Source organism: Tupaia chinensis, unplaced genomic scaffold (assembly GCF_000334495.1).
Source record: "Tupaia chinensis unplaced genomic scaffold, TupChi_1.0 Scaffold000146_1, whole genome shotgun sequence".
Classification (NCBI taxonomy): domain Eukaryota; kingdom Metazoa; phylum Chordata; class Mammalia; order Scandentia; family Tupaiidae; genus Tupaia; species Tupaia belangeri.
Genome location: NW_006159616.1, coordinates 11,240,530 through 11,268,145, shown reverse-complemented (window position 1 = coordinate 11,268,145; position 27,616 = coordinate 11,240,530). Strand labels below are relative to the sequence as shown.

General features: G+C 42.3%; 1 protein-coding gene and 1 pseudogene across 5 annotated transcripts in view; one reads left to right on the top strand and one right to left on the bottom strand.

Annotated features, from left to right (window-relative positions):
* The first annotated feature begins 3,228 nt into the window (after positions 1-3,228).
* The window catches only part of VPS13D (vacuolar protein sorting 13 homolog D), a 323,690-nt gene continuing 299,302 nt past the window's right edge, over positions 3,229-27,616 (top strand). For 3 of the 5 annotated variants that reach the window (XM_006145292.3, XM_006145294.3, XM_006145293.3), the window contains exons 1-5: positions 3,303-3,399; positions 13,160-13,237; positions 16,859-17,049; positions 17,149-17,229; positions 24,066-24,182. In XM_006145292.3, coding sequence (XP_006145354.1) covers positions 3,303-3,399; positions 13,160-13,237; positions 16,859-17,049; positions 17,149-17,229; positions 24,066-24,182 — 564 coding nt within the window. Of the gene's footprint in view, positions 3,400-13,159; positions 13,238-16,858; positions 17,050-17,148; positions 17,230-24,065; positions 24,183-27,616 lie in introns of all 5 variants that reach the window. The other 2 variants (XM_006145295.3, XM_006145296.3) reach the window with 1 other exon arrangement.
* Positions 8,031-8,929, bottom strand: LOC102488347 (transcription initiation factor TFIID subunit 9-like; annotated as a pseudogene).

Sequence of the window (27,616 nt, the reverse complement as noted above, 5' to 3'; positions counted from 1 at the left end):
GAGCCCCCGCCAGACCCCAACACCCCCAGGGTCCCAGCGGCCGGGCGGGGTGGCATTAGAGGGTGTCGGTCCCTGCCTCTCTGCCCGAGCTTCGGTGTCCATGCGGGACCTGTGCGGAGTCCCCCCACCTCACGCCCAAGTATGGGGCGTCAGTTCTCAGAGTGTCTCTTAAGCACCCTCATTTAACCAGCGCCACCCCGCCCCGGTCACGTTCTGGGATGGGACTTGAGGCCTCGGACCTGCCTTTACTCCTTGCTCCCCAGGGTCACATTCTTGCTGAGTCTCCTGCTAGGCCCCCGGTGCGATTCCCTCCCGGCCTTGACTGGTAGGTGAGGTCTCCGTCCCCCGGAGAGCGGCGGGAGGACAGTGGGAGTCTCGCCTTCTGGGCTCTCCGGTTCCTGTGGGGCGGCTGGTCTAGTACCTGCCCGGCACCCGGACACCCGCCGTGGTCTTTCTGTCTGCGATCTCCTGGCGCCAGCAGCGCTCAGCCCTGGCCTTCTCCGGGGAGGATTGCCCGGGTCCGGTTCCCAGTCCTTCCTATTCCTGTGTTTGGCCGCTCCTGGGGGAGGGAGGGGCCTGGCCCAAGGTCATGCCCGGCTGTCCGCCCGCCCGTGGGCCGATCCCTGATCTCCAGTGTCACCTGCCCCATCGTAGGGGAGGCCAGGTGGAGGTTAGTGCCAGACAGCTGCCTAGGAGCCCCTGTGGACCCGAGTGTAAACACTGGGATTCTTGCCAGTTCGGTGGCCCTTTCTGACACCGGATTCCTTAAGGGAATCCTTGAAGTGGCCTCAAGCCTGGTCTAGATGCTTAGCAGAGCTAATGGATGCTTTCTGGTTTGGGCCTCAATTTATTGGCCAGTGTTAATTACTTGTGTTTTTCTAACCTATGCTCTGCATTCTTCCACCTTCAAAGTGAGTAGGGTAGAACCTGAACTTTACTGGACAACATTTGGAGTTAGCACGTCAGAGAGAGTTCGCGTGTAGGGCCAAAAGTAGTGGCAGTAATAACTCCCAACAGTACTGTGACTTTGGTTCCTTGCCCCTGTGTTTGCAGTCCACACTGTAAGACTGGTCAGTTTCACATTTTGTTCTCACAAATTTAACAATAAAGAAATGTTTCTTTGCTCAGCTATTACATATTGCTTATTTTAAATTATTTGTTCTTGTAATCTCTCCTTTAAATGAATGTACCCAATAATCTCTGGAGGACTTCTAAATACATAGATGCAGCCTTAAACAATATCTCTGAAAAGAAATTAGTCAAATATCTTACTAAATGCGTTTTGTTTTTCATTTTACTATCATTGTTGACAAAAGTTAGCCTTGTCTGGAAGTGCAAGATACTGTTGACAAATAAAAGTCAATCTTTCCTAGGAGTTGAGTTCACTCTTAGGGGAGCCTTGTGTTTTGGGTCTTTGTTCAGTGGCAGGCTTTCCGATGGGCTAAGTGTGTCTTCTGGCGCTAAGATGAATCACTAGAGGCGGAGCAAAGTGCTTGGAAAGGATCCTGAAAGCTGACTGGTTCCAAGTGGGATGCATGTCCTAGCAAATCTGGAGTGTCTGGCATGGTGGCTGATGATTGGCCTAAGAATTATTAAGTTCTGATAGCTGAGGGATCTGAGAATCCATTTAAACTTTTGTTTCAATTTCCGTCATTATTTTGTAATATTAAAAATAAAACACAAGTTTTTTTATAAAGCTACTTGATAATCAGTTATTGTGAAAGACAGTAGTAATTCAGTACTGAATGGAAATACTGTAGCTGGAGCCTGAGAATTTCTGTTTGTAATCCCTGACTGGTAGTCATTGTGTCAGCATCATCTGGTGGCCAGGTACCTATACTGCAGTTCCAGGACATTTAAGAATAGTGGTAAAGTGAGGCCAGCAGGTGGCGTGGTGGTTAAGGTGTTGGATTCCCACATGACCAACTATGGTTTGAGTCCTGGACCTGGCAGCTTGCTTTTTGATTTTCTCTCTCTCTATCTTTGGTGAGCGCACATGCCCTATAGTAAAATTTAAAGAATAATAATAAATAGAATGAAATAATTCCTAAAAAAAGCATAGTGGTAAAGTACCACGTTCTCCCTATCATTTAAATTTTGTGAATGATTGTCTGAATAAATTTACAAAACTTAATCAGGGCAACCTTAATGAGGATCATTGCAGAATGTGCATTGCATCCATACAATCTCTTAGGGCATTTTTACCTTGATCTATGATGGGTGTTTCTCAGTCTTGGTTGATGTTTGAGCTGGATAATTCTTTGCTGTGGAAGACTGTCTTGTGTGTTGTAGGATGCTTACCGATTTCCATGGTCTCTCTTCACAGGATGCCAGTGGCAGCCCTGAGAGCTGGATAATCAAAATTGTCTCCCGTTCCAGCCATGGTGGTGCAGGTGGCAGACTGCTACTCTGCCTGGGGCTTGGATCCTGGGTTGATCTGAGTGCATTGGGCTTGTGCAACTATAATCTGGCTGGCTGAACAGTGGCAGGGGGAGTGGACCACGGCATGATGAGACCCTGTTGAGTAGATGCTCATGTGTGTCTCTCCCTGTCTCTCAGCCTCTTTCATGCAAGAAAGAAAGATAGAAAACAGTATCTAGATACTGCCAAATCATGCCCACATGCAAATCTCTGACCAGGGCAATGTAATTCCCAAGGTAAACTGCTAAAAGCAAATAGTTCAATGAGTAGTATATTGAATAGATATATAAATTTGAGTTGTGAGTAATTTTTGGCAAATTTATAAGCTTACCTGTTCATTGCAGCTGCATCGAAATGTAGATGCATTGGTTTGGCCCTCCATTTACCTATAAGGGCATCTTAACAATATTTCCTACCCCACCTTTTCTTTTTTCAATTCGCTGTAGAGTGCATGTGCTCACCAGAGAGAGAAAAAGAGAAGGGGAGAGAGAGAGAGAGAGAGAGAGAGAGAGCAAGCATGCCCTGAGGGGATGGCCACGCCACAGTTCCCTCTCCATTCTCCTCTCAGGATTTTGGGCACCCATGCACACATGTGCCTGATGTGTTTTTCTAGCTGAGACTTAACCTTGCAGTCAGCATATGGGATCCAACTGCTTTAACCACTGCACCACTGGCAGACCCTCTTCCTCATCTTTTTAAAATTCTGTGTTTTGCATTCATTCTCCTTCAGGCAGGTAGAGTAGGAAATAAACTTAGAAAATTATCTAGTTTTTTCTGTTGATTTCCATTTTTCTCTCTTTTAGAGATCCTTCCGTGACCATGAGAGAGAGAAATAAAGAATGATCTCTGTTTTTTAAACACCTTTTCCTGAGGATATAGTCATGTTGGAAGGCCTTGTAGCCTGGGTTCTCAATACCTATTTGGGGAAATATGTCAATAACCTGAACACTGACCAGCTCTCGGTTGCACTTCTCAAAGGTAGGTACCTGTATTTTCCTTTGGTACAGTATGGCTTTGCAAAAGACATGTCTATTTTTTAATGTATTTTTTGTTGTATTGAGAATAATAGAATCTAGTGCCCAGATGGCCTTGTACTACATTTGTGTAAAAGGTAATATATTCTTCCATTTGGCCCTGAAGATTATTATAGGGTAACTTAAGTATGCAGCTATATTGCATTTTAGAGAACTATTAAATATTAAAACAAACAAACAAACTCTACTACTTGTTATGGCTTAATATGTCCCCCAAATCTCATGTGTTAGAAATTTAATCTCTAAAGCAACAGTGTTGGGTGGTGGGGACCTAATAAGAGGTGATTGGGCTATGAAGGCAAAGCCCTCAGGAGGAGATTACTATTATTGTGGGAGTGAGTGAGTTATCTTGAGAGCCAGTGGATATAAAAGGGAGTCCTCCCCTTGTGCTTTCTCTCTGCCTTGTGCCGTTGCTTCTGCCTTCTGCTCTTCTGCCATGAGATGACCCTTGCCGGGTGCTAGTGCCATGTTCTTGGACTTCTCAGTCTCCAGAACTGTGAGCTGAATAAACCTCTGTATGAATTATTCCGTCAGTGGTGTGATAGTGGCAGAAAATGAACAGACACTAGTAGTGACTGTGCTTTGTACCCTAGTTAATTTTTTTAGCTTTATGGAAGGAGCCACAATGTAGTGACAGTAGCAATTGACTTTGGCTTCAAAGACTGTTTCGTCACTTACTAGCTGTGTGAATAATAGCTAATACTGACATTATGAGCTATTTATTTATTTATTTATTTATCTATCTTCCTTGGAAGGTGCGTGCATTTGCCAGAGAGAGACAGACAGGGAGAGGAGAAAGCAATCCCCATGAAGAACGGTCATGCCACAATCCCTTCTCCTCCATCTCTCACGCCTTTTGGGATCTTGGGCATGCATACACACATGGTCAGTGTGTTCCTCAAGCTGCCAGGTCTAGAACTCTAACCATGGGGTCGGCCTTATGGGATCTGGCTGCCTTATGGCATTACCAGGCCACAGAGCTGGCCCAGGCCTCAATTTCTTTAGAAAAAGAAGGTAGCATATCCCTATGTGATAAGGAATGAATGGAATAATATTTAAGGCTTCCAGCCTGCTGGGATGAAATAAACACGCAGTAGACATTTTAAAATATATTACTGTGAGGTTTTCAACAGAATTTCCGAGGGCTTATCTTGCTTAGTATTCATAGTAAAGTACCTATAACTTGGGACTTTCTACGCTTTATAGGCCTATCCTTGGTAAATGCAGTCCTGGAGTTTGGTTTAAGAATTGGAAAACTGCATTTTCTCCTTTTCTTGTTTTAAAATCTCTTTGCCCAGTTCAAAATGGAACCCTTTAACATATGTAGAGAAAAAGAGATAGTCAGTCTTGTAAGCAGGTAAAACCATAGGAAGAAGAAAGTCAGAGAACTGGAAAGGAGACCTCAGCTACAGTAGAAACCCTAGCCTCCTAGGAGTGAGTTTTGTCTAGTGGACCACATTAGGTTAGTAGGGATGGCAGTGATACCGAAGTTTGAATAATCTGATAATAGGGTCCTAGGGAGTCTCTTGTGCCCAAAAGTGTTGCTTTCCAAGTTTTTCTGACTATCTAGACCCATCAAATGATTGTGGGACTGAGAGATATGGAAGTTATTTGGGTTGCTGCTCCCTGTTCTCCTTCATTGGAGAGAGAAATAGTTCCCCCTCCCCCCATTCTCCTGTGTTTCCTCTTGTTTTTAGAAGGGAGGTGCTGAGCTGAAAGCAAAAGTGACCAGGAAAGATGGTGTGTTCAAAGTGTAATAGTGCTGAGGTCACCTTTTACTGAAGTTCTCAGACACACTGCAGCTAACTAAGTTATAAGAGGTTCAGGTAACAGGGCGTAGAAAAGAACTGCAAACCACAACCTTGCTAATAGAAGAGCTGGTTCCATCAAGAGTAATCTGGCATGGTTGCAGAAGAAATGAATCAACAGAAATCTGTGGTATCTGGTGTATCATGGAGTCATCCTTATTACAGATTTCTAATCTCAACAATTTCAGACAATGTATCTCGTAACGACAACTATGCATGTCTATTCGGTACCTTAAATTGCTTTTCTATGCTGTTTCCTTTTAAAAAAGATATTATTCTCTATGGCTTTTTTATGAACCTGTAGAATTTGAAGAATGTTTCTCTAAAGAACAGAAAAATGCATTCATAGCAGGTGTTAGTGTGGTATCCCCTGCTTATGGACCCAAAGCAGACCTCAGTGCTTAGCCGGAAAAATCTTGGTGTTACATTGTACTGAAAGAGTGACTTCATTGAGAAGTTGAGGCTTGATGGCACAGTTAAACAGTGCCATTTCGGCGGGGTGGAGGGTAGTAGATAGGAATAGGAATACTGTTTTAATCCATCTGCAGATATTTGCTATTCTAGATGCTTTGGGTGATGCAATGAAAACTGAGCTAGTGGTCAAGAGTTTATAGCCACACTGGTTGAATACCAGTTTCTTTCTTTCTTTCTTTTTTTTTTTTTTACCAGTTTTTTTTTTTTTTTTTTTTTTTTTTTTTTTGAGAGGTTTTCGCTATAGGGGGCGTGCACTCGCCAGACAGAGAGAGACATAGAGACAGAAAGCAAGAAATCACCCCCCAGGGGGGATGGTCACGCAAAGATCCCTTCTCCTCTCAGGATCTTGGGCACACACGCACACGCCCCTGGCGTGAGTTTTAAGCCACTGGGTCTGGGACATGAACTGCGGTCGACCACGTGGGAGTCCAGCGACATAGCCATTACGCTAACTGCTGGTTCCGAATCCCTGTTTCTTTAATTGGGAAATTATTCACCTTTATGTTTCAGTCTTCCCTTTGGTAAATTGGAAATGAAATTGGAGATAATATTAACTATCTTAGGGCTAGCAGGTGGTATAGTGGTTAAGGTGCTGGACTCCCACATGGCTGATGATGGTTCGTGTCATGGACTGGGTGGCTTGAAACACACACCAGATGCATGTGTATGCATGCCCAAAATCCCAGGAGGAGAATGGAAGAGAAGGGATTGTGGCATGGTTATCCTCACTGGGGAGGGGGGTGATTTCTCATTTCTCCTCTGTCTCTCTCCAGAGCACCTCTGTGCCCTATGTGAAAAACCAAAACCAAAACAAGACAAAAATTAACTATTAAGTAAGGTTCTAGATAAATGAATGTGGGTCAAAGAACTTAGAGTTGTTGTTGTCATTTATGTAATGGGCTCTCAGTCAGCGTTAGCTATCATCATTCATCCTCATAATCATCCACACATAACCAGCTGGTGGGTTTGCCTTTAGGAATAGGTTGTATGCATGTGCTAAAAGTAATGAAAATACAGAGTAACTCATGAGTGGTTGAAGGACAGAAATAGCACTTGGGTTAAGATTTTACTCATTCAGTCATTCAACAAACGTTGAGCACCTGATTTAGGCAAGGTTCTGTTGTAATGGAGTTAAACAAAAAGGGAGTCAGTCAAAGAGCTTTAGAGTTTACACTTAGGTTCTAATCCTGGTTTCACCACTTACAAACTGACTGTGGGGAGGTTACTGAAGTCTCTCCTTCACCCACTTTCTATCTTGCTGCTAAGATCATACAGGTCTGGATTGAACTCTGGTACTGCCTCTGCCACTTACCAGCTCCATGATTTTTAAGCAAATTGCTTATTTTAGTTGACTCTTTTTTTTTTCAAATTAATGAATAACTTTATTTTTTACACTTGAAGGCTGATGAAAAGCCATTAGTTGATCCTATGAAAGAAAATCCAACATTTCAATAGAAAAGAATGATTAACTATATATTTGCTCATTAAATACTATTTAAATTTTTTAAAACACAATTTTGTTTATTGTTTTTTGAGAGTTTTTTTTGCTATAGGGCGCGTGCGCTCACCAGGAGGACAGAGAGACACAGAGAGATAGAAAGCGAGAAATCACCCCCTTGGGTCTGGGACTTGAACTGCGGTCGACTATGTGGGAGTCCAGCGACATAGCCATTATCCTAACTTCTGGTTCCAAAACACAATTTGAAAACATTCAGCATGCATTTTTCTTTTCTTTTTTTTTTTGGAGAGGTTTTTGCTATAGAGCGTGTATGCTCGCCAGAAAGAGAGACAGAAAGCAAGAAATCACCCCCCAGGGAGGATGGCCACGCCGCAATCCCTTCCTCTCCATTCTCCTCTCAGGATCTTAGGCACGCACGCACATGCACCCAACATGAGTTTAAGTCACCGGGTCCGGGACTTGAACCACGGTCGACTACATGGGAGTTCAGCGACATAGCCATTACGCTAACTGCTGGTCCCTTCATTTTAATTTTTATTAATTAATTTTTTTTTTTGAGAAGTTTTTGCTATAGGTCTCATGTGCTCACCAGAAAGACAGAGAGGCAGAGAGACAGAAAGTGAGAAATCACCCCCCAGGAGGGATGGCCACACCACAATTCTTTCTCCATTCTCCTCTTGGGATCTTGGGCACGCATGCACATGCACCCAGCGTGAGTTTAAGCCACTGGGTCCGGGACTCGAACTGCTGCCAACTACATGGGAGTCTAGCAGCATAGCCATTATGCCAACTGCTGGTCTCCCAGCATGCATTTTTAATATCAGTACGATGGATTCAAGACCAAGTACACACATTACATACATGAAGGCTAGATTGCAAATAATCATAATCATCATCATCCTCATCATTTTCACGTTTTCTTTTCAATACACTTGATGATTCAGCAGTATTATTTTGTGATGACACTGTATTAGTGGTGATAAGAATGTTTTGGACCCAATTAATGATGGGTTAATCAGAACATTCTGAACTGCTGATGTTGTAGGAATTGATGCTTTCACAGCTGGGGACTGTGACATAGGCATCTGTACTGTAAACCTTTTCCCTGTGAGGGACATTGGAGTCCCCATCTTAGTGGAAACAGACATGGTTTGTGGGGTTGGTGTGCCTGGTGTGGGAATACTTGGTCTGCTAGTAACTGAATCAACTCTTAACCGTGGAACTGTTATTCTTCCTGCAGAAGTAGATGCCTGTAAAGAATTAAGCCTGTGGTTTGGAGCTGTTAAACAGTGTCTGTCAGGTGGCACAATCTAGGACCTGAACATGGCTTGGTCAATGGCAATGAAGTTTGATTTCTTTGCCTTGCAATGTCTAATAAAGACTCCCTTGGGGGAGGAGAGGTAAAAGACTGGTCGCACAACACTGGATTGCCAATTGCCCATCATCTGCATCAACAGTAGCTTTCTTAGCATGGCTTGAATAAATTTTTGCATCATCTAGAAATGTGGTCACGTATCAGAAGGCAAACTCCAACATCTGATCCATAACTCTTGGCTCATATCCTGTAACCCCATATCCTTCAGGATTCGTGCCATCATCTGTGCATCTTTCGGCATGCTCTTGGGAGAAGTCATCTTACCAGACTCCATGGTATCTGGTGATCAGATCAGACTTCTTGAGCGAAATCACCCACATTAATGTATTTCAGTCCTGATCTTGATGCAAGTTCTTTGCCTCGTATGGCTTTTCCAACCCCTGGTGTACCGGTGAGCAAGATGTTCGGAAGCACCATAGTCTTCACAGCGATGGCTCCTGGCACCTCGGTTCAGGCGCTGCTGGGAGCCAGTTGACTCATTTTTTGCATCTCTAAAATTGGGAAACTAATAGTATATCCATTCATTGTTGTGAGGGATTAAATGAACTAATGCATATGAACTCTTTGGCACAGATAAAGATCTCACTAAATGACAGCTAATGTTGTTATTGTTATTCCACCTCCATCTGTTTAGCCCCTACCAGAGAGCTATTAGCCTGTTGGGGAGACAAATTATACAGTAATCTAGGCCAGTATATATTCAGCTGTTCTAAAGATTTTGGGATAATTCGGTGGGGAGCAAAAAAGGGGAGCCTTTCATACTGCTTATAGGACTCTGGGAAAGCTATTGTGGAGGCAGTTACTAAGTGGGTCTTTTGTTCCCCCTCCAAAATTAATTAACTAATTAATTAATTTATTTGTAAATTTGTTTTGGAGCACACGTGTTCACCAAAGAAAGAGCGAGAGAGTGAGAAAGCAAGCCTTCAGGTCTGGGGCTTGAACTGTAGTTAGCTGTGTGGGAGTTCAGTGCCCCAACCACTTGATGACCTGCAGGCCCCTCTAAGTGGGCCTTAACCCCCTAGATTGTATAAAAGGTAATATATTTGGACACTTGGCATGGGTTAGGTTACTACTTGGCTGGCAGTGCTTGGCTGGTAAGCAGAAGCTAAAAACTTGCAGGGAGTATTTGGAATGGTTTGGGGCTAGAAGGTGGAACCTCAGTGCCATAATCAAAAGGTCTAAGCTTTGGTCTCTGGGAATATCTTTATCTGCGGAACTCAAAACTTCTGGTCCTTCTCCGCTTTCTTTTTATAAGCTCTGAACATCAGATTGGCACTTTGAACAACCTGGGGCAGAAGGAAGGGAATTCAGTAGTCATTAGAGAAAAATGACTGACCTCTTAATTCACCCCAATTTTAGTGAATAGATTTCCTGCTAATCTGCGGTGAGGAATTTCTGGATGAGACATTCATGAATAAGCCTGTAAGTTTTTTGCCTGAAAGTAAATGAACAACATTATCATTTATAAAGTACTCACTGACTGGGTGCTTTATTGCCTGGCTCCTGCCTGACCAGCCCTGCGTGCACACTTGAGTGGGTCGGAGATTAGGAAGCTGTCAGTCTTGAACCAGGGCTGTGTAGCTTTGGTGTTGTTTGGGCTACTGTTTCTTCTCTTTCCTCTGCTTCCTCTCCATTCTATGTAGACCTTCTCCTTTGCTCTCCATGCTTCAGTCTTTTTAATTTTCCATGGTATAAGTTTCTTACAGTTCTTTCGTCCCCAAGTCTGTACAGCAGCTAGAGAGACCCCAGGCCCATGTACCTTTGTGACAGAGCTAGGTTTTGAAGAACAGGGACTTTTTCAAGAGTAAATTATCCTGTTCCAAGAAGAAACCATATGCTTGCCCCCTTGAAGTCAATTTCAACTAAGGAAAATGTTTCATGATTTTTTTTCCCCTTATGATAATTTTCTTTCTGAATGTGGAGATAGGATTGTTTGGGGCCGACAGATGGTGTGGTGGTTAAGGGCGTTGGACTCTCCCACATGGCCAGCCGCAGTTCCAGTCACGGACCTGGCGACTTGCTTTCTCGCTTTCTCTCTTTCTCTCCGTCCTTCTCCAGTCAAATTAAAGCAAACAAATAAGTAAAGTTAAATAATTCTTTGGAAAAAAAGAAGAAATAGGATTGTTTCATTGGGGTTATTAACTTTTCCTTTTGGTTAGTCTTAAGGAATGTGGGGTCCCATATGGACAAGTTTCCCACAAACACACAAACAATAAAACAAGATGGTGACATTAGCTCAGAATCTGCCACATTGCTACATTTGAATTATTCAGGAACCAATAATGCATAAGTCCTAATCAGTTATTTAAAGGGAAAAATAATCAAATATCTTGCATCATTTTGTCTTTGGAGTAAAAGACTTGCTTGCTCTTTTTTGCCCTGGGTTTTCTTACCAGTTAATGGTTGTTGTCCGTTCTCCCTCTTCTTGAAAATATATGTATCTCAGAAAGATTTAAGAAGCTCAGAAATTGTCTCATGTGGGCCAGCCCCACAGCCTTGTGGTTAAGGGAGCTGGATCCCATGTGGCCATCCATAGTTCAAATCCCAACCCAACTTGAAAAACATGCCAACCACGTATGTGTGCATTCGTGCCTACCCAAGATCTTGACAGGATGGAGAAATGGAAGACGTGATTACAGATGACCATGCCCTATGGGTGTGTGTGTGTGCGTGTGCACGTGCGTGCTTTATCCCTCTCTCTGGCTCTGGCAAGTACATGGGCCTCCTGGCAATTAAAGAAAAAAAGTTCTGACTTGTATTGGGTAAACAGTTTTGTAAAACCACAGCTGTCTTTCAGCAATTTGGAGCTGGGGACCCTGCATTTCTCTTTGTGTTCCCACTGGCTGGCACCACCTAGTACAGAGGACTCAGTGCAGGTGTGTGAAGGAAGGCTCGCAAAGCCAGGAGCAGGAGAGATTTTGCTGTCCTCTTATCTGTGCACTTTTGGGTCTTTGTCATCATCAAAGCTGGGTCAGAAAAAGACCTTCAGTGATGGGCCTGTACAGGTATTTTTGTTTCTGACTGGTAATTACACCAGTAGGTGGAGAACACTGAAGCTTGTCTCTCCAGAAGAGAGAGTATAATTCCTCTTTTTTTTTTTTTTTGGAGAGGTATTTTTTGCTATAGGGCACGTGCGCTCGCCAGACAGGCAGAGAGAGACAGAGAGGCAGAAAGGGAGAAATCACCCCCCCAGGGGGGATGGCCACGCTACAATCCCTGCTCCTCCATTCTCCTTTTGGGATCTTGGACATGCGTGCACATGTGGCCGGCATGAGTTTTAAGCCACCGGGTCTGAGACGCGAACCGCGGTCGACTACAGGGGAGTCCAGCAACATAGCCATTACACTAACTGCTGGTCCCGAGAGAATGATTCCTTTTGATGACTGGTTTCATTGAACTAAGCCAGGGGGTCTTGAACATTGTATATATTACACTCATTTTAGGGGCAGAGTAGGCAAAAGTGGGAGAAACTTGTTAAAAACTGCAGATTCTTGGAGCCAGCAGTTAGTGTAATGGCTATGTTGCTGGACTCCCATGTAGTCGACCGCGGTTCGCGTCTCAGACCCGGTGGCTTAAAACTCACGCCGGGTGTGTGTGCGTGTGTGCCCAAGATCCCAAGAGGAGAATGGAGTAGAAGGGATTGTGGCGTGACCATCCCCCCTGGGGGGTGATTTCTCGCTTTCTGTCTCTATGTCTCTCTCTGTCTGTCTGGCGAGCGCACGCGCCCTATAGCGAAAAACCTCTCCAAAAAACCAGAAAACAAAAAACAAAAAAACCTCCTGCAGATTCTTGTGTTTCAATCCCAGAGATTCTGATTTGGGAGGTCTAGGGGTGTGGTCCCTGAGCCTGCATTCATGCTGAGCCAAATGGTTTCCATTCTCTGGGAAATGCTAGCTTGAGCTAGGGGTCTGCCAACTGGCCAGCAGTTCAGTCTGGCCAGTGATCTAAGAATGGCTTTTATTTTTCAAAGGTTTGTAAAATAAAATAAAATGAGATAAAAGTCTACATAACAGATACTATATAAAAACTAAAAATATTTACACTCTGGTCAGTTACAGAAGAAAGTAGATTCTTGCCTAAACTCTATTGACTTTTAAGCCTCTGCTGTTATTTACAAGTTAAAAGTGGGGGGTCAGGGGCCAGCATGTGGCATAGCAGCTAAGGTGTGAAGTCCATTCCACAAGGCTGGCTACGGTTTGAGTCCCATACTTGGTGGCTTGATAATCACAACAGGCGTGTATGTGTGAATGCTTAAAATTTTGAAAGGAGAATGGAGGACAAGGGATTGTGGCATGGCCATCCTGCTTGGGGGTAGGGTGTGATTTCTACTTTCCTTTTCACTGTCCCTCTCTCTGGCAAGTGCAGGCACCCTATGGCAAGAATCTTTAAAAAGAAAAAAAGAAAAGAGTATATGGTCAGGGAGTTGTAGGAATTGTACAGATAAAGCACACGGGCTGCTGGTAGTACTAACCGTGACCTTTACAGCCCTGTTCTAGAGTAAAACTTCCCTTTAACCTTCGATCTTCTATACACAATGGGCACCTACTGTATTTGTTACATGAATATTTCATGTTTTTTTCCCCCTTAGGTGCTGTTGAATTAGAAAACTTGCCGTTAAAGAAAGATGCCTTGAAAGAACTGGAATTACCATTTGAAGTCAAAGCTGGTATGTGAAACTAAAGAAGGAGGAGGAAGCTTTGAGTCTTAAGTGAGAAGTTTGGAATTTGTATCTGTTTGACCAGGAAAAGGAAGGATAGAAAGTATTGGTCAGTCTTGGGACCATCGGATGGAGTAATGATTTTATCACTGGACTCCCACATTGTTGATCATGGTTTGAGTCCCAGACGCGGCAACTTAAAACTCAAACTGGGCATATGTGTGTGTGCCCAAGATCCTGAGAGAATGGAGGAGAAGTGGCCATCCCCCTGGGGGGTGATTTCTCACTTTCTGTCTCTCTGTCTCTGCAGCGAGCACACACACCCTATAGAAAAGTCTCTCTCTAAAAAAAAAGAAAAGGAAAGTGTTGGTCAGTCTTGAACTGTGGTCTTGGGGGCCAGCAGGTGGTGTAGTGGTTACGGTGCTGGGCTCCCACCAGCTCAATCACCGTTCTAGTTCTGGACCTGGCAGCTCAAAACTCACATCAGGTGCGTGTGTGTACATGCTCAAGATCCCAAGAGGACAATGGAGAAGAAGGGAATGTGGTGTGGCCATTCTCCCGGGAGATGATTTCTCACTTTCTGTTTCTCTGTCTTTCTCTGTCTCTCCAGTGAGTGCACATAGCCTATAGCAAAAATCTCTCTTAAAAAAACAAAATGTGTGGTCCCTGGCCACTTGTATCAGGATGACCTTATGGTGTAGTGGGGAGGTCAGGTGGCCCTTCCCCAAAACTACTTACTGAATCAGAAACTCTGAGAGAGTGTCACTGAACCTGCATTTTTAATAAGCATGCCAGGTGAGTCATTGGTTTACTGAAGTGTGAGAACCTCTGTCTAGATACAGGGAGTTCTTACTCTCAGATAATTCATGGTAGATGTACTGAGAGCCAGTTTACTCTTTTAAATGAGAGATGTTTGCTAAATTACCATGCTTGTATTTATAATCTAGTTCTCTGTTTTATGGCCGTATGACCTTAAGCAAGTTACCTAACCATTTCTTGCGTGCTTCCTCACCTACAAGATGAGATAGAAAGTATCTGTGTCATAGGGCTGTTGAGAGGAGTGCGTTAGTACATTAAAATTATTCAGAATGCCTGGCATACTCAGTAGATATTGGTAGTTATTAATTAAGTAAGTAATTGGGACCAGCAGGTGATGTAATGGCTATGTCTCTGGACTCCCATATAGTTGACCATAGTTCGAGTCCTGGACCCGGTGGCTTAAACTCACTCCGGGCGTGTGTGCGTGCGTGCCCAAGATCCTGGGAGGAAATTGGAGAAGAAGGGATTGCAGTGTGGCCATCCTTTCTCACTTTCTGTCTCTCTGTCTCTTTAGCGAGTGCACAAACCCTATAGCAAAAACCTTTCCAAAAAAAAAAAAATTAAGTAATTTAACCAGTGGGTACATGTGCTTATAGGGGAGTAAAGGGATGGGAGTGGAGCGGTGGCAAAGAAAGAAAGAGAAAATGAAAAAAACTAGTGGGGAAATTGTCACACTGCAATCCCTTCTCCATATCGCCCTCCTTTTGGAATTTTGGGCATGCACACGCGTGCGCCCTATGTGTTTCTCAAGCCACCAGGCCTGGGATTCAAACCTTGCAGTTGATCACATGGGATCAAACCACCTTAACTTCCAGGCTACAGGCTAGGTCGATGTTGGCAGCTATTATAGGAGTTTTGCAGGTTATTCATTTGGAAGGGAGAAGATATCATAGAATTAAAAGTCATTAATGAATGAACACTTAGTCCCCATTTAAATACCTTGCATTTTTCAACAACAATGTATTGATGTCAGTCTTTGCCTTATTTTGGGTGTTTATGTTACAGTAAAATGCAAGTACATTGCAAACAATTGCTAGATGAAATAGAACAGAAATCTTGTAAAAAAGGTGAAGGCTTTCTTGAGTCAGTTCAGAGGCTGGGTAAACTGCCAAAATCTCAAGCCAAGACTCTGACATGCCAGGTTCTGAAAAGCCCTCAAGAGCAATGGCACTGTGGATACTTCCAAAAGAGGCTCACTTGAGTATCAAAGGATTCAGAGAGACTCTTGGGAAAAATTCGTGTTTTCTACTATTTTTGCAAAAATAACCCCTTTTATTCTTTCTATGTTTGTAAAAATGAGCTTATCCTGCAGAAATTAAGTAAAACGTAACAGAAGTTATATTTTGTTGTCATATCAGGGTGTTACACATCTTCCCCTCATTGTAACTGCACTAATTATTATTAAAATGCTTTTTTATGAAAATTGGCATACATGTGATTTCAGTTATGATACAAATTTTTATTCAGTATAAAAAAGCTCATTTTTGTTGTGGTAAAGCCCCAATTTTTTCATTGTTTGCTGTAGCATTTCTTGGTTTGTTACTGGACTGCATAGTCAACATTTGGTGTTGTCATTGAGAATAGCACATTGGGCCAGCCTGTGGTATGGTGATTGGGTGGCTAGATCCCATGTGGCAGACTTCGTGGTTTAGTCCCACACCTGGCAGCTTGAGAAACATGCCAGGTGCCCTATAGCAAAAACTTCAATAAAAAAAAGAATACCATGGTACTGATTTTCTTTTACCGTAAATATAAAGGACTGATTCCACTGAGAATTCTTGGCCTTGGAGGGTAGTGATCACCACACACTGGGAACGCATGCTGCTTTGAGAGAGAGTGAGAGAGAGACTACTGGTGGGCTCTGTGGATCTTTGAGAGACTCATGAGGGCAGTCCAGCTGTTCTTAGGCTTTATTCCTACAGTGGTGATTTGCCTTTTATTCTTTGAATTTAGGGAAAGCTTGTATTCTAGGAAGGTTGGCTAGAAAAGGGGAAAACCTGGGAAATAAATATTATAATTCTACCAGGCCATTTGGCTTTATCATCAGTGTGGGTTCTCATTAGAATTGATTATTAGAATTTTTTATTGATGGAATGCCAGTGCATTGGGCCACGTTTCAGTTTATAATGGGTACGTTCAAGGTTGGACAGATTATAGGTCTGTAACGCCAATGAGTGCTTACTAACCAGCCAGTTAATAATGAACAAAAAATGAATTTTGTGTCTCTGGGCATGTGCAGGTGCCATGGGTAGAAAGACACCATTATGAAATCTAGAAAGTAGTTCATTTGGGAAAGGAGAGTTTACATAGGGGAGAGTGTGCTTTTGGTATGACCATTTCCCTGAACTTTTTCCAGGTTCTAGACCTCAGCCTACTACACTTGTTTCACATGTGTAAGAGCCTGCTTTTTTTTTTTTTTTTGGTAGAGATTTTTGCTGTAGGATGCTTGTGTTCACCGAAGAGGCAAAGAAAGACAGAGATACAGAAAGCAAGAAATCACCCCCAGGGGAATGGCCATGCCACAATCCCTTCTCCTCCATTCTTCCCTCAGAATTTTGAGGATGCACACACATGCACTTAGCATGAGTTTCAAGCCTCTGGGTCTGGGACTTGAACCTCGGTCGGCCTTGTGGGTGTCCAGAGATATAACTGTTATGCCTTCTGCTAGTCCCATCTGCTGCATTGTTTTAGTTTAAAAATAAATGGTAAAAAAGTAATATTAATACATGTTTCTTAAAACCAGAAAAAATCAGAAAAATGGAAAGCATTTAAAATGTGTCGACATTTAACAAAACTTCCTTCTGCTCCCAGGCTTCATTGGGAAAGTAACCCTTCAGATTCCTTTCTATCGCCCCCACGTGGACCCTTGGGTGATCTCCATCTCCAGCCTTCACTTAATTGGAGCCCCTGAAAAAATACAGGATTTCAATGATGAAAAGGAGAAGCTGTTGGAAAGGGAGCGCAAGAAAGCACTGCTTCAATCCCTGGAGGAGAAATGGAAGGCAAGGCAGAGGTCCTCTGGGCCATACGAGCGGTTGTGGTAACACTGGTAAAAGGGGCAGAAACACTTGATTCTGTTAACACTGACTCTTCCCTTTTAGAATGAACGCCAACAGAAAGGGGAATCCTACTGGTATTCGGTGACGGCCTCAGTAGTTACAAGAATCGTGGAGAACATTGAAGTAAGTGCTATTGACTTTTGTGAAGTATAAACATGAACGGGATTTCTCAAGGTTACATGTTTCACTTAGTTACTTGTTTCTCATGGGTTTGACTAGCACAGGGTGTAGGGAGGGCTGGCCGCTCAGGTGTGCTCTTTTGGAGGCTGTGCAAAGGAGGAAACCTGATAAGCAAGTCTTGTGCTCTGTGGCAGACGCAGGTTTTACTTGCTTCAACTGGTGTGAGTAGGAGTTTTCATCTTCTATTTCACTCACTGTACTTTCTTTTTGAATATTGGAATTCCACTTGCTAAAGGGTTTGTCTCCTTAGAAGCCTAATTAACTAACCTTGGGTGACTCTGTGTTTACAGAGCAAATCACTTAAATTCTCTGGTCTCATCTGTGAAAGGAGAGAGGTTGGATGCATGGTGGCTAGTTGGTTACATAGTGAATTGTGAACAGCCCACTAGGATATTTAATCTCTCATTGTTGTATCCCTTGGCAGTTTGATGGGTTACAGTGTTGGAGCTGTTGGCTACATTTTCTCCTTGTTTAATTACAATTTTGTTTTGTCATCAGTAACTAGAGCAGTGGACTAATGCTGGGAAAGTTCACTTTGTAAAGATGTACAGCAATTAAATACTAAAAAAAAAAAAAAAGGCAAACTAGAGCAGGCTGGGTCAGCTGGTGGTGTGGTGGTTAAGGCCGCTGGATCCCATGTGACCAACTGAGTGGTTTGAGTCCTGGACCTGGAAGGTTGAAAAATATACCAGGCACATGTGCAAGTATGCCCAAAATCCCAAGAGGAGAATGAAGAAGGGATTGTGACATGGCCATCCTTGAGGGTGATTTCTTATCTTCTACCCCTGCCTCTGGTAAGCACATACACCCTATAGCAAACTAAAAAACAAACAAACAAAATAATTACAGTCCATATTGATCTTCATGAATGTCAAGAATTAGGCCATGACATTTTTTTTTTTAAAGAGAGATTTTTGCTATAGGACATGTGTGCTTGCCAAAAACAGAGAGAGACACAGGGGGTTAGCCATGCCACAATCCCTTTTCCTCCACTCTCCTCTCGGGATTTTGGGCATGCATGCACATGTGCCTAGTGTGAGTTTCAGGCTGCTGGATCTGGGACTTGAACCACAGTTGGCCATGTGGGAATCCAGCATCACAACGGCTAAGTCACTTTCTGGCCCCAGGCCAGGACATTTATTACCTCTAGTGTTTCCTTGCAATACCGAGGTGACTGAGACCAAATGTGTTCAAGGTATATCTGAGGTTGTTAGTTTCCTAACTTTCATAATGTTGACAAAAAGATTGGTATATTTGAGGTCACTGCTTTGAATTCTGTTTTGAGCAGTTATTATTTTTAGCTGTCATTGATTAAAAAAAAATAGTCATTATTTTAATTTTTTAGTTGCTAGAGGGCGGTGCACTTGCCAAAGGGAGGGGTACTCCCTAATAGAGTGTGATCGTGCTGCAGTCCTTTTTCCTCAATTTCTCCATCCCATCAGCATTTTGGGAACTGCATGCATATACACCTGGTGTATTTTTCAAGTGACTGGGACTTGAGCTGTGATAAATTGTTTGGGATCCAGCTCCTAATGTGTAGTACTTAACTACTGCCCTGTATGACGAGGCTTATTATGATTTTTTAAAAATTTTATTTAGTTAATTTAAAAATTTTTGCTAGAGGGCATGTGCACTCTCCAGAGGGAGACATGGAGAGAGGGAAAATGAGAAAGCATTTCCTGTGAGAGATGGTCATGCCATAGTCCCTTCTCCTTCCATTTCTCTTTTCAGGACTTTGGACATGCACACACACGTTTAGTGTGTTTTTAAAGCCACCAGTTCCCTTCTCTATTTCTCCTTTAGGGATTTTGAGAGATGCATGCACACATACCCAGCACATTTTTCTTTCTTTCCTTCCTTCCTTCTTTCTTTCCTTCCTTCCTTCCTTCCTTCCTTCCTTTCCTTCCTTCCTTCCTTCCGTCCTTCTTTCTTTCTTTCTTTTCCTGAGAGGTATTTGCTATAGGGTGCATACACTCTTCAGAAAGACAGAGAGAGACAGAGAGACAGAAAGCAAGAAATTACCCTCCAGGGTGGATGGCCACGGCATAATCCCTTCTAGTCCATTCTCCTCTTAGGATCTTGGACTTGAACGCACATGCGCCCGGTATAAGTTTAAGCCGCTGGGTCTGGGACTGGAACCATGGTCGACTACATGGGAGTCCAGTGACACAGCTAGTACGCCAACTGCTGGTCCCATCCCAGCACATTTTTCAAGCCACTGGGTCTGGGACTTGAACCACTCAGTCTGCTATGTGGGATCAAGCTGCCTTAGCCACCATGCCACCAGCTGCCCTTATACCACATTTTAAAATTCATTTATCTGTTGTTGGGTACTTAGGTTGATTCCATATGTTTACTGGTGTGAATAGCAGTGCTCTAAACATGAGAGTGCAGATTGACATACTGATTTAATTTCCTTTGGATGTATACCCAGTAGTGTGATTGCTGGATCATGCAATGGTTCTGTTTTTATTTTTTGAGAAATATCCCTACTGTTTTCGATAATGGCTGTACCAGTTTACATTTTTACCAATAGTATGTAAGTGCAAACTTCTAACGCTTATTACTTTTTTTTTCTTTTTTAATTTGCCAGAGGATGTGTGTGCTCACCAGAGAAAGACCAAAAAGAGAGAGGGTGAGGGAGAAATGACCTCTCTCACAATGGGACATGGTCATACCACAATTCCTTCTCTTCTATTTTTTCATGCTGTTGGGATTTTAAGCATGCACACATATGCACCTGTTTTTTTTTTGTTTGTTTGTTTGTTTCTTTTTTTTTTTTTAAGGATTATTTTATTTAACTTTATTTATTTATTTTTAATTTGACCAAAGAGGAATAGAGCAAGACAGAGAGGGTGGGGGAGGAGAGAGAGAGAGAGAGAGAGAGATAAGGTGAGAAGAGAGAAAGCAAGCCACTGGGTCAGGGACTCAAACTGCAGTCAGCCATGTGAGAGTCCAGTGCCCCATCCACCATGCCACCTGCCAGCCCCATCCTGGTGTGTTTTTAAGTTGTTAAGGTGGGGGTTCAAACTATGCATTTGGCCATGTGACATTTGGTTCTCTTAACCACTAAGTCAAGGAGCTGGCCCTTTTTAATATTCATTTTGACTGGAGTGAGGTGATATCTCATTGCAATTTTGATTTGCCTGTCTCTGATGATCAGTGATGTTTTCGTATATTTGCTGGCCATTTGAATATCTTTTTTTGAGACATGTCTATTAAGGTCTTTTGTCCATTTTTTAAATAAAATTACTTGTGTGTTTGCTGTGGAGTTGTTTGAATTCCTGATGTATCTGGATACTAACTCTTTGTCAGTTTGTAAATAGTTCTCCTATTTTATAGATTGTCTGTTTATTCAATTAATTGTTTTCTTTGCTGTTCAGAAGTGTTTTAGTTTGATGTAATCCCACTTTACTGTTTTTACTTTAAAATATCCACACTAGGGCCAGCTGGTGGCATGGTGGTTGGGGTGGCTGGATCCCATATGGCTGGCTGCATGGTTCGAGTCCTGAACCCAGTGGCTTGAGGGATATGCTGGGAACATGCATGTGTACCCAAGGTCCTGAGAGGAGAGTGAAAAAAGGAGATTGTGGCATGACTATTTCCCCTGGGGAATGACTTCTCACTTTCCCTCTCTTTCTCTGTCTCTTGTGAGTGCATATGCCCTATAGCAAAAAAATAAAATAAAATAAAATAAAATAAAAAATTCAAACTACCTAAAATGACCTATAAAGTCAATGCAGTTCCTATCAAAATACCAAGATATTCTAGAAAAACAAAAAACAAAAACAAAACAAAATCTAAAAATTGTATGGAACTGCAAAAGACCCTGAATAGTTAAATGGATGTTGAGCAAAAAACAGAGACAGAGACATCATATGACCTGACTTGAAAATATACTATAAAGCTATAGGAACCCAAACAACATGGTACTGTCATAAAAACAGACATATAGACCAATAAACCAGAATTGAGGGTCCATAAATTAAATAAATCCACTCATTTTATAATCAGCTGCTTTTATTTTTATTTTTAAGTTTTTGCTATATTGTGAGTGCACTCTGGAGAGAGACAGAGAGAATGAGAGAGTGAAAAATCACCTTCTAGGTAAGATGGTCACACTGTAATCCTTTCTCCTCCATTCTCCTTTTGTAATTTTGGGCATGCATGCATACACATGCCTCTGGTGTGTTTTTCAAGTCTGTGGGTTCGAGACTCGAACTGCAGAGCCAGCCACGTGGAACCTAGCCACTTTAACCTCCATGTCTCTGGCTGGTCCCTGAAGTAAGACTCATATCTCTCTCCTTATACAAAAATCAACTCAAAATTGACTAGACTAAAACGTAAAAGCTGAAACTATGAAATTATCTGAAGAAAACAGAAGTTCCCCCTCCCCCCTTTTTTAAAAAAGAGACATTTGCTAATAGGGCGTGTGCATTTGCCAGAGAGACAGAGAAAGGCAGAGAGAGAGAAAGTGAGAAATCACCCCTCTTTGGGGTGAAGGGAATGGCTACACTGCAATCCCTTCTCCAGTCTCCTCTTGGGATTTTGGGCACGCACACACATGCGCCCGGTGTGAATTTTAAGCTGCTGGGTCTAGGACTCAAACTGTGGTCAACCACATGGGAGTACAGCACCTTAACCACTATGCTACCTGCTGGCCCCTAGAAATGCTTTAAGCAGTGAAATTATTTGGACAGTCTGAGCTTTTCTCTGCAGCAACTCAAAAAAGGACTGGGTAGTCCCAGGGACATGGTCTTAGGACGCTAGAAGCCTTGTTAAAGTCTCATTTTTGTTGTTGTTTTGTTTTTGTTTTTGTAATTACCTGAAGGTGCATGTGCTCAGCACACACACACACACACACACACACAGAGAGAATGTGAACACCTGCCAGGAGGGTGTGGTTATGCCACAGTCCCTTCTCCATTTCTCTTTCATGCTGGGATTTTGAGCGTGCACACACAGGTACCTGGCATGGTTAGTCAAGTCTCCTGAGTCAGTGGTTGTGCAGAGAATTTTCACAGCTGTCAGGATATGCCACATTTGTTTATCCATTCATTAGATGATGGACATTTGGGCTGTTTCTACTTTTTGGCTATTATGAATAACACTGCTATAAGCTTTCATGTAAGGGTTTTGTGTGAGTATGTTTCCAGTTCTCTTGGGTAGAACTTCTTGGAGTAGACTTGCTGAGTCATATGATACCTTTGTTTACTTTTTTGAGGAGCCACCGAGTTGTTTTCCAAGGCAGATGTACTATTTATAGTTTTGCCGGCAATATATGAATGTTTCAGTTTCTCACATCATCATTGACACTTGTTACTGTCTGTCTTTTGATTATAGCCATACTAGTGTGAGGTGAAATCTCATTGTAAATTTTTATGTTTGTTGCCTAGGCTGGTTTCAAACTCAAAATCCTCCTGCCTTTTGCCTACCTTGTGGTCTCATTGTAGTTTTGTTTGTTTGTTTGTTTTTTGGAGAGGTTTTTCCTATAGGGCGCGTGCGCTCGCCAGACAGACAGAGAGAGACAGAGAGATAGAAAGCAGGAAATCACCCCCCAGTGGGGATGGCCACGCCGCAATCCCTTCTCCTCCATTCTCCTCTCGGGATCTTGGGCACGCACGCACACGCGCCCGGCATGAGTTTAAGCCACCGGGTCCGGGACTTGAACCGCGGTCGACTATGTGGGAGTCCAGCGACATAGCCATTACGCTAACTGCTGGTCCCTCATTGTAGTTTTGACTTGACTTGTGGTTTTTTTTTTTTTTTTTTTTTTTTTTGAGAGGTTTTTGCTATAGGGTACGTGCACTCGCCAGAAAGACAGACAGAGAGATAGAAAGTGAGAAATCACCCCCTGGGGGGATCATCATGCCACAATCCCTTCTCCTCCATTCTCCTCTCAGGATCCTGGGCATGCATGCACATGTACCTGGAGTGAGTTTAAGCCACCGGGTCCAGGACTCGAACCACAGTCGACTATATGGGAGTTCAGTGACATAGCCATTATGCTAACTGCAGGTCCCTTGATTTGTGTTTTTTAATGGCTAATAATGTGAAGTATCTTTCCTTCTGTTTATTTGCAATTTATACATTTTTCTTGATAAATGCCTATTTGAATTTTTTGCCTATTTAAAAAATTGGTTTGTCTTTTTATTGTTGAGTTTTAAGAGCTCTTTATATATCCTGGATACAAGTCCCTTATCAGATATATAGTTGGAAATAATTTCTCCTATACTGTGGGTGGTTTTTTCACTTTCTATTGTTATTTTTAATTAATTAAAACTGAGTGCCCCTTTTAAAATACTTATATACAAAGTTTATGTGCCCTGCTGGCATTTCTGGGTCTTCATGCTAAGACATAGAGACTAGATTAAGATCTTACAAGAGCAGCAGGACCAATTATGAGATACAATAGAAATACTCTCTTAAAATTTTTTTCTTTTAAAATTTTGCCAGAAGGCATATGCACTTTCTGAGAGAGTAGAGAGAGGGGGAGAGGAGAAAGTAGCCCCCAATGGGGTATGGTCATGTCACAATCTCTTTCATTTCTTCAGTCTTTCAGGACTTTCTTCTAATTACAAAGGATTGTCATTTATGTGCAGTTTGTGATTATAACTCTCCTAGTATAGAATACTGGATGTATGTGCAATGTGTTTGTATAAAATGTCCACCTACTATGGTTTACTTCAGTGGCTCAAGAATACTTTGACCTTACTTATAATATTCTGCTTGCTGTAGCAATTACTGAAACTTTTTTTTCTTTTTTCTCTTCTTTGCAGTTAAATATTCAAGATGTCCATTTACGATTTGAAGATGGTATTACCAATCCCTCCCATCCTTTTGCATTTGGCATCTGCATTAAGAATGTGTCCATGCAAAATGCAGTGAACGAGCCTGTGAGTATGAATTATGACTACACACCAGGAAGGATGCAATATTCTAGGGAACATGGGGTTCTGCCATTTTTCATTTTGTGTTATGTAAATGAGATCAAGTTCTTTGACCCGTGCCCTGTCATAGCTATGCATATCTCTTATGTGTATGCAACACATTTAAATTGTTGAAATAGGGAAGCAGTTCATTTTCTCTGACCTTTGGTTATATCACTTTCATGTTATACATGAAGAAGCTGAGGTGCAGAAAGGATTTCATTTTTTATTTTCTTATACACACCCCTGGGTAAAGTCATTCTGTTTCATAATTATAGCTTCTACCTGGGAATATTTGCCGATGGTTTTCACATCTTGATTTCCATTTTCCACCTCTTTTCTGGCTTTCATATTCATGATTTTTAAACTACTTGCGGGATCGCTTTGTAGTATTTCATTACTTTTGTCTTATAAAAATGCCCTTTGTTTCTCTGCACTCTTCGCACAACTCTTTTGACTCCCGATATGCGAGGTTTTTCCCCAAGCCAGCGACTTTCCAGTAGATACTAACTGAGACTTCTATGGTTTAGCTTAATTCTGACACTAACCAGTTGGTGCAGACCCTACAGGTTAAGGACCCAGTCCCATAAGACTGCCCCTTACTTCAGCTGAGCACCAGTGACTAGTCCCAGATCTGTCTGACCTATACATCAGAGTTCCCATGACTGCTCCATCCCTCCCCCAGGGTTGACTAGTTGCTAGGATAGTTCACAGAACTCAGTAGTTACATGTGTAGCTACTTTATATATGTTTACTGGTTTAAGATGAACAGCCAGATAAAGAGGGACCTGCCAGCTCTCCAGTGTTGGGTGAAATGGAAGCTCTTCAAATCTCTTTGCTTAATAGTTTTTATAGAACTTCATCTCTAGCCTACCACCCAGAGGTTGGTGAGTGCTGCTTGAAGTCCCGGCCCTCTAATCACTTGGTCTTTCTGATGACCAGCCTGTTCTCAAGGCCTACCCTAAGTCACCTCCTTAGCATAAACTTAGGTGTGATAAAAAAAGACTCATTATGAATAAGAAAAACTCCTGTTGATCTGTAACTTCCTAGGATTTTAGTCACTTTGCCAGGAACCTAGAATAAGGAACAAATATTTTTATATTATATCACAGCTCGTCATAAACAAAACTATCTCACTATATTTGATCTGCCCATTTTGCCCCTCTGAAACCACCAGTGACTAGTCCCAGATCTGTCTGACCTATACATCAGAGTTCCCATGACTGCTCCATCCCTCCCCCAGGGTTGACTAGTTGCTAGGATAGTTCACAGAACTCAGTAGTTACATGTGTAGCTACTTTATATATGTTTACTGGTTTAAGATGAACAGCCAGATAAAGAGGGACCTGCCAGCTCTCCAGTGTTGGGTGAAATGGAAGCTCTTCAAATCTCTTTGCTTAATAGTTTTTATAGAACTTCATCTCTAGCCTACCACCCAGAGGTTGGTGAGTGCTGCTTGAAGTCCCGGCCCTCTAATCACTTGGTCTTTCTGATGACCAGCCTGTTCTCAAGGCCTACCCTAAGTCACCTCCTTAGCATAAACTTAGGTGTGATAAAAAAAGACTCATTATGAATAAGAAAAACTCCTGTTGATCTGTAACTTCCTAGGATTTTAGTCACTTTGCCAGGAACCTAGAATAAGGAACAAATATTTTTATATTATATCACAGCTCGTCATAAACAAAACTATCTCACTATATTTGATCTGCCCATTTTGCCCCTCTGAAACCAACTTTTTTCCTTTATTCACTGACATGTTATTGGTGTTAAATAACTTAGAGCTTTTAAGTCCTTTAAAATCTCAGGTACTGTATTTACTGCTTTATGTTATTTAATTCATTGAATTTTCCTTCATTTTTACTATCATTGTTGTCAAGACAAAATTACCATTTAGTTACAAGATCTTACTTGACTTTATTTGACAATCTGGAACTGAGCAACACTTTATTCCATAAAAGTAAATAATTGTGAGAGAGGCGGTTGGTTTTATAGATGGAGAAGAGCTAAAGAAAGAACAAAAAATGGACTGGTCACTTAAAAGTTTCTTTCCTGGGCCGGCAGGTGGCTTGGTGGATAAGGTGCTGGATCCCACATGGCTGGGCTGTGTAGTTTAATTCCCAGGCATGGCAGCTTGAAAAACATGTCAGTTATGTTTGTGTACGTGCCCAAAATCCCAGGAGGAGAATAGAAGATAAAGGATTTAAGGTGTGTCCATCCCTCCTGGAGGTGATGTCTCACTTTCCCTCTCCATCTTTCTCTTTTAATCCCTCTCTAGCCAGTGCATACAGCTAATGACAAAGATTTGAAAAAAAGAACTTACTTTTTTTATAAAGTGGGATAGGGAAGCAGAACAATAGGAAACTACCAGTTAGCTTTGGGTTACTTTTGTTGTAAGAATTACAATAGAGGGAATTTTATTATTATTCCAGTTGAAGATTGAAACTGACCTATCTGGGAAATTGGCTGTTATCTTTCCTTCCTGATTACTGGGAAGGTCAGATAACAACTTAGTTTCCGTTTGGTAAAACTTTAGCATGGAACTTTTAGTGTAGCTTTAGCATGGGTGACTCCATTTTAGTTTGGTCTGGTCTGTTGGGGCCTAGTACATGAGCTTAGCATAAAACAATAACCTATAATTTTTTTATTGAGCTCTGTTATCATAACCAAGGACACTAAGGTACAAAGAGATGAAGTGAAAAGTGGAGCCAGGGCTTGAACCCAGGGGTCCGGTCACATGCAGTCTCCTTCCTCCAGTCCTACTCCTCAGTCCTATTGGCTCTTGGGCATTTGCATGCATGCCTGCATGACTGGGCTGGGGATTCAAGGGCTTCAAGCTATGATGGTATCGCCCTTGGGATCAGTGTGTTGCTATTGTGCCACGGAGCTACTCCCCTCTCATTTACTCTATACCTTCCATATGTTTGCTCACAATGTCCTGCAGTTTTTTCTGCAAAATATTGGGTTGTCAGAAAAGTCATAATATACTTCTTCTATTTAAAAATGTGTTATGACTCTTCCAACAACCCAATATCTCAAATGTAGCTTCTCCACCCTCATGTGACTGTTATCCTTGAGGATCCTGTCATGTTTTGCCTGGGCTGATGAAATGTCTTGTTCTATAACCTCCAGGCTCTTTTGATTTACTTTTATACCAGTGCTTCCCAATCTTTTCTATCTTATTGGCACACAAACACACCCACACAGATAGGATTTGTACAGAACCCTGGGACAAGTGGCTATGCCTCCTTGGGGTGGAAGTGCTAGATCAAAGTAACTAAGTGTTCTGAACAAGTCCCATAAACTTGCTCATTATCTTGACATAACTACTCTCCCCCACCCCCCCGGCACACTAGGGGGCAGCTCTGCTTTGCACCGTTGACAGAATTCTCTTTCTAAAATCC